Source organism: Cynara cardunculus (genome assembly GCF_001531365.2).
Source record: "Cynara cardunculus var. scolymus isolate 2C chromosome LG 11, CcrdV1, whole genome shotgun sequence".
NCBI classification, from domain to species: Eukaryota; Viridiplantae; Streptophyta; class Magnoliopsida; order Asterales; family Asteraceae; genus Cynara; species Cynara cardunculus.
Window position 1 is genome coordinate 8,350,298 of NC_037538.1, and position 7,821 is coordinate 8,358,118.

The 7,821-nt window shown below is 37.9% G+C and overlaps 1 protein-coding gene across 1 annotated transcript; it reads left to right on the forward strand.

The window, feature by feature from the left end:
• Window positions 1-1,647: 1,647 nt before the first annotated feature.
• Window positions 1,648-7,589, forward strand: LOC112522220 (ankyrin repeat and zinc finger domain-containing protein 1). The gene is made up of 7 exons (XM_025131316.1): window positions 1,648-1,995; window positions 2,746-3,209; window positions 3,371-3,485; window positions 4,106-4,756; window positions 5,482-5,559; window positions 5,876-5,950; window positions 7,229-7,589. The coding sequence occupies exons 1-7, from the start codon at window positions 1,666-1,668 to the stop codon at window positions 7,457-7,459; spliced, it is 1,944 nt and encodes a 647-aa protein (XP_024987084.1). The 5' UTR covers window positions 1,648-1,665; the 3' UTR covers window positions 7,460-7,589.
• Window positions 7,590-7,821: the final 232 nt, after the last annotated feature.

Below are 7,821 nucleotides of genomic sequence, written 5' to 3' on the forward strand. Positions count from 1 at the left end.
TTGTTTTAATAAATTTTAAATCATAAAATATGTCAAGTTCCAACGAACGGACATATCGTGGCTCGGTCCCAAAGCTCTAAAACCGACGTCTTGGCAATACTTTCTATAGGCCGCATGCATTTTTTTATCTTTTGTGAAAATTCGCTGCAACATAAGTCTAAACTTATCTATTACGGGTTTACAAGTATTTAAATTGTCTTCAACGGCTAAATTTATTATATGTGCACAACAACGTGTATGAAATAATTTACCGTCCAAAATAGGTGTCAAGTGACACTTTAATTTTTCCACACAAGAATTGTTATTACTAGCGTTATCAAATGAAATACTAATTATTTTAGCGGTTAAATTATAAAATGCAAGAGTTTTTTTAATAATCGAAAATTGACGTGCAGCCGAATGTGGCGCATCAAACGGTTCAAACGCGATTACACGTTTGAATAAATGCCATGTTGTAGGCTCAACCCAATGTGCCGTTATGCATATATACGAAACCGGCAATCCGTATGGTGCGCTCCATACATCAYACGTTAAAGAAATATTGTTAGGCAAAGCGGAAAACATTTGTTGCATTTCGGATTGACACATTTTTCACATTTTTATAGCATCACGTCTAAGGGTTTGACGACTTACCGGCTTGTATCGTGGTTGTAGCGCCTTTTGAATATCTTCGTAACGTGAGGGTTGTCGAAATGTCCGAAAGGCAAACCGACTTGAATGACACATTGTGTTGTCATTTGTTGGTTCAAATCGGCATCGTAGGACCATATTTGACCTTGGGTGCCAAGTATCGGTTGGCTTGAATCGCCCCCCGATCTCAACCCCGGGCATGTTTTTTCGATGTGCCTCCGTAACGTAGAATTTCCTTCCACCATAAGGAGAGCTTGACACATTTTGCATTGTACCTTTCGTTTTCCGGTCGTGAGAACCACCAAGTTATAGTAATTCCAAATCTCGGATTTTCATCCGTGTTCGGCGAGAATTTGGGCAACTTGTTCGTTTGATGGTTGTTCACCGGCCATTTTGTAAGTAAAAGAGAGAAATAAACGAGAATTGTGAAGTGGAAACGAGAAATTAATACGTAACGAATTCACAAAATAGAGCGAAAAACCGAGAATTGTGAGCGTTTTTTGCATTTTTGAAGATAAGATGAGTTGGTATGTTAACTAGGAAACTCTCATCTCTATTTATACTAATTTGGTAGCTTAGAAGATGAAAAAACGATCAAAATTCATCCATAACGGGTAGTTTGACTATTCCCAACTGCTATTTTGACTTCTAACGGCTACTTTGACTAGATTTGATTTTCGTTGACTTTTGTTGACCGGGCCGGGTCAGGCCGGTCCTATAACCGGTTACATAACCGGTCCCGGTCTTAACCGGTTCCGGTCCCAGAAAACGATATAAACACTAACCGGTTCATAACCGGCGGTCCACAACCGGTCCCGGTCGGTTCCGGTCCATCTCCGGTTCCAGTCCTCCGACGGTTACGGGCCAGGCCAGACCCATTTGGCCATCTCTACGGGTAAGTGATTAGTAAACGGGCCCTAACAAAAGTGTGAGTTGGGCTCGGCCCAATTTTGATCTAAGCCCATATCAATTACTGAAAAGAGTTGAAATTACTTCCTCCATTCACAATCAAGCATCAGAATCCAACTAATAGCGATGGATACGGGAACGGAGTTTACTTCCGGCAGCCGTGCCGCCGCCGTCAGTTTAGAACAACAGAATCAACCTAAAAGGCTATGTCGTTCGATCTTTGAATTACCATCGGATTTCTTAGATTCATGCCGTCTTCTTGAACATCCGTCAACCTCATCAACCGCCTTCATCCCTGAACTAGAAACTAAGGAAACTACTCTGCAAGATGAAGAGTCGACGAAGGATAAAAATGTCAGTACGAGTGAGAGATTGACGTGTAATACTTGTAAAGCCAGTTTTGAGTCGCTTCAAGATCAACGGTCTCACTTCAAGTCCGATTTCCATCGATTCAATGTAAAATCTCTTGAATTAATGATGATATCTGTATTTCTACCTTATTATGTTGTCTTTACGTGAAAATTTGCTTCTTGTAAGAAGCTTATCTGTTCTGTTCGTGCGATTATTTTTGTAACTTAGACGGATTCAATCATTGGTCTTAACGCTCTATCATGAATTGAACTTGTATGCATCAGTTGTACATACTGTTGTACGCTAAAATTCTTAATTGGAACTTTATTTTTGCTTGATTCAAAGCAAATTTGTGAATATAGCACCCTCTCCATTCCACTACTAGATTCCAATTTCTCAAAAATGGTAAGGTTTCAAGACAATTAGGTCTTTGTTATAACGAAATGGACCCCAATGGAACCTACCGAACTGCACCTATATTTGTTTTTGTGTGGCTCTAAATATGGATGTGCATACTACTAGAAATGCTTTGAAATAGAATATATGAGTCAGTTCATTGGAATGCAAACTGTACCTTGATTCATGTTTGATAAGCATGCTAAGAATTTTGGAGAAGACCTTAATGTGAAACTTACTCGGCTAATACTTGGTCCTATATCAGTTTCGTTCACTAGTTACACTGAAACCAGCTTTGTAAAAGTCTTGATATGTATGCAAATTACTAGCAGTGGGATTCATCTAGTCTGATAAGAGGAACATATAATGGTGTTGATTACTATATTGTAGAAATATTCATCAATTCAGACCTTATAACCTTTCCCAATTGTGCTCTTACCTGTCAATTTATATCATCAGGTAAAGCTCACGGTTGCTGGAAAGGATACTGTGAAAGAGGATGATTTTGATGAATGGACATCTGATTCGTTAGTTAAAGATTATGACATATCAAGTATATCAGGCTCAGAAGATGAAGATGACAGAGAATCTAGCCTCCACAATGATATGAACAAGGGATTGTTGGGAAGTACTAAAAGGAAACTTTTTGTACATTTAGCAAATGGAGAAATAACTTCTTTCTGGAAGTGCTTGTTTCTAGATGATGCGGTGAAAATTCTTTTTGAACATGATAAATCTGGTACAATGGCAGATGGTGTTATGCCTTTTGTAACAGAGAGGGAAGTGACTGAAAGACTGCGTAATGTGATCCATGAACCCAGAGACAATACCCATTTTAGAGTGATGTTGCTTGCCAGTGGCGGGCATTTTGCTGGTTGTGTCTTTGATGGAAACTCCGTTGTGGCCCACAAAACATTCCACAGGTTGGTATTAATGTGATAAGCTTAAATATGCTACAATAGTTTTGTTATATTCACTTCTACTTGAAGTTTTTTATTGTATGTTATCAGTTTCCTGTTGCCTATCAAACTATGCATGATCAGGTGTCTTGAATGAAATGCTAAATGCAATCTGTTTAATGTAGATATGTCATAAGGGCCAAGGCTGGTAAAAAACAGTCATCAAAAGATGCTAGTGGCAAAATTGCACATTCTGCAGGAGCTTCAATTCGTCGGCACAATGAGCTAGCCTTAAAGAAGGTATCAGACATAATGGAATCCATCAACTCATTTTCTTTGTATCCAGACTTGAAGAATGTTTTTGACAAACTTGATCTATGAGCTAGTTTTGTAAAATCTACTATTTGTTTTGATGTGAAGTATACGAACTAAATTTGTCACTTTGATCTTATAATTGTTTAGTAATTCCATCATTTTAAAGTCTTCCCTCGGTGACCTTGGTTGGTATATGGGAATGGAAGGGTTTCATATATATTTGTGTATGACATTTTTTTCAATTTTTAAAGAGGAAAGGGAAGGAGTAAATGATTTTATCTGATATAATAGCTAAAAAAACCATGTCGCATAGCATCACCCCTTTGACCTAACTGCTTTAGCATATCCCTCTTATCATTAATTATCAATGATCATGCAGCATGATAGTATGTACCTGTTACTATAGACTTCAGCAGCAGAATCTTTTTCCATCTATTGTCCTACTAACGGTCTTTTGGTTGGTGATTTTCTAATTTGTGTGGCATCATAAGCATATACTGACATTACTTTCTCCTCAAAGTCAGTAGAGTTCAAATCTTATTTCAGTTACATTATTGTTATTTTTATTCTTTTAAGCACTTGACTAATTATCATTCAACAATTAGGAAATTCGGGAATTACTTGCTGCCTGGAAGCCTTATTTTGATGCTTCCTCTTGTATTTTCGTTCATGCTCCCTCAGACAACCGTCAACTGCTATTTGATGGTGAAACTCCATGCTTCAGTTGTCAGAGAAGTACTATCAGACGCATCCCGTTGACTGTTCGGAGACCGACATTCAAGGAAGCTCGGCGACTATATAACATATTGACACAAATTTCCGTTGAACCAGATGAAGAAATAGTGCATGTTAGTAAAGAAGATTCGAGAACTACAGATAGACATGAGGGCTTGCCGGGTTCTAGCAAAAAGAATTTGGGGGATAATTTGGATACCATGGAAGTTGCTGAAGCTAGTCTGAAGGATTTGTCTGTATCAAATGGTAAGGAGAGTCAAGTCACTCTTATGTTGACACCTCTACATGAAGCAGCAAAGGCTGGGGATGTAGAAAAAGTTCATGAACTACTAGAACAAGGTTCAGATCCTTGTGTCATAGATGAAAGGGGGAGGACCCCTTATATGCTTGCAACTGAAAAGGAAGTTAGAAACACATTTAGACGTTTTATGGCTTTGAACCTTGATAAGTGGGATTGGCAAGCTGCCAAAGTTCCCAGTCCATTGACGAAAGAGATGGAGGAATCACAGAACGCTAAACAGGTAACTTTAACGCAGTGTTCTTCATAGTTATCTCCAGTTCTTTGTTGTCTATATACATAATCTGAGTGGTGAAGTCTGAAATAATCACATCTTAATGATCAATTTATCATCATTTAATGAAAAATGATGGATCTTCAGCGACTGGATTTTGATGAACAGTGACCACTGTGAAAATAAGCACTATGGACATCGTTAAACGTGTGTTCTCGAAACCTCTTTTACGAAGGAAAGGAAAGGGAGGGAAAGAGGAGGAAAGTAAAAAAACTCGTGTTCTCGAAAAAAGTTTAGGGGGAAAAGGAAAGGAAACTGAAGGAGAGAAATCAATAAGTTTCCTCCGAAGACTTCCCTTCCAGATGTGGAAGGAAAGAGAAGGAAAAAAGGAAAGAAATTAAAACACTTTAAAAGGATTATTGAAATTACAAAACTACCCAACCTTTCATTATAAAGAACATATTTTTAAAGGGTATATTTGTAAAGAAAACACCTTTCCTTTCTCTCCTGATCAAGAACATGAAAAATTATTTCGTTTCTTCTCCTTTCGTTCCATTTCGAGAACACAAATAAAAAAATTATTTTCCTTTCCTTTCTTTTCTCTCCCTTTCTTCTCTTTTCTCCCCAAATTCGAGAACACGGCATAAAAGAGGGAGGGTGTGGATGGGTCCACTCTGTATCTGTGTGTGTGTTTTATAGAGAGCGCAGGATAACTCTATTTGATTGTTTCCCAGGCAGAGAAAGATGCTAAAAGGAAAGCAAGAGCAAAAGAACTGAAGAAGCTGCGGAAAGCTAGAGAAAAGAAGGCTCAGGTGTTTATCTTTATCTATAAATGCACTGAGATAAAGTTGAATCAAAATTCTTGAATACACCTTAAAACTGTTTTGCTTAATTAAATGTGAATAAACTTACCATATTTATAACTATCATGATCATCCACATTTAAATCTTCGATAAAAAGGTTTGGTCGTGTGGATTGTGAGGTGAAGTATTTTGATGATCATTTTCTTTTTCTTTTTTTCCTCTTTCTCAGCATTCGGATAAATAGAAATGAATCCGAATTTTTATTTCCATTACAAGTTTTTAGAAGTTATTTCTTAGCCTTATCATTTCGGTGCCAAAATGCAGGCGGAGGCTGCCCAATCACAGAAATCTTCATCATCAACTCAATTACAATCCAGCAGACCGCAGATGACTAGAGAGGTACATTCCTTATTTGGTTTCTGTTGGCAGGAGCTCCATTTTTTCACTTAAACACATCTTCATTTGCTTGAAACATGAAATCTGATTCTCAACTTCTAGGAGACTAAGGCTGTTGAACCGATTTCGTAGAGAACCAGATGTTAAGAGTGATTCATATTAATGAGTTCACATTAGTGCTCCATGATATTGGGGTTTAGATTTTTTATGAACACTATAGTTGTCAATTTTGGTATCAAATCAAGAATTATATTGATTTCATGCAGCATGAATTGAAGTGAACCATAATTCGCATCAACTTTTTCTAAAAGGCTTGTCTAATGTATAAATATAATAAAAGCTTAACATTCTAATGATGATGCATAATCCAAAATGATGGTTACATTGATCACCTTAACATGGTCATTTTGCCGTTGGTTGTTGGGTAGATGTTTACCAAACGTCGACAAAAGAAATTCCTTTTATTCATAAACCAAACCAATAAACTCAGTTAATCTTACACAAAGGTAGGGTCAAGGGTAGGATGCACATAGACCTTGCGTGTACTCCAAAGGGTAGTAGAGAGACTGTTACCATGAAGACCCCCAACTTGCAAAACAAAAATAAAAATACAAGGAGACAACCGAGAAAAGTAGCAATAAGAAATACTTCTACTCATGTGGCTACTAATAAGTTTTAGTTCCCGAATCACCAAAAATAACATGTATAACATAAGAAATCATGGGTAATATGTAGAGTCGTGAGTAATACAAATTGATTTGATGCATGCGCAAACCGGCCCGGACACCCACGGTTACCCAAAAAAGAAAACATTATAGTTTACAAGAATGAACGGTCTTGGAGAAATAGAGGACTTGTAAATTCAAACAACGCCATTATATTTGGCTCTTTTTGTCTAACATTGGCCGTTTTTCCAACGCCATTATACTTGTTTGCGATGAAAAGTCAATTGCTCTAAAAGAAATACCGACTGCCAAATTTAAGTTGTTCGAGCTCCGGAAGTCACCACTATAGCTCCATCGGAGATCCATTGGGGGATCGCCAGAGGTCTGATGGTTGTCGAAAATAGTTGTACATGTCACTTTTGAAAACAATGAACACATAGGGGAGGATTTAAGGAGAGAGGGGTACCCGTGCTACCGCTCTATCGTGCTGACATAACCAAACCATAATTTTTATAATTAATTTTTGTTTTATTTTATCTTATGCTAACTATTTTTGTGCCTCCACTTTGATTTTTTTCTGGATCCGCCTTTGTGAACATATTTTTCGTCATTGCAGGAAGAACTAAAACGAGCCCAAGATGAAGAGCGGGAGAAGAGAGCTGCTGCCGCTGAGCGTAGAATTGCAGCCCTCCAATCCTCAACTCCAGGTTCCGCTACATCATCCGACACCTTATGTTCGTGTTGTCAAGCATCGTTGGCTGGTAAAGTTCCGTTTCACAGGTATAATTATAAATACTGCAGCACATCATGCATGCATGTTCACAGAGAGATCCTTGAGGATGAATGAATAACAAATTAACGTTAGCTTTTTCCGATTTTACCGCCTTCCCTGTTTTCAATTTCCGATGATTGAATCGTAACAATTGATTTCTTCTGCTCGTTAAATCTTAATCCGAAAGTAGTCATTTTCTGTTCCAGATGTCGATACCATCGAGTTTTGATCGCTGAACTAGGAATTATTTTTCTTCCACTTTAATCCTGTACTCGGCCTATTTCCCCGTTGGGCATGTTACCCCTAACTCTACCTCTACGTGGGATTTACTGCTTAGGAGTGTTAACGAGGCAAGTCGAGTAGTAAGTTGTTCGAGCTTGGCTCTAAAAGAATAGGATCGGGCTCGAGCTCGAATAACTTTTTAAAAATAGAGCTTG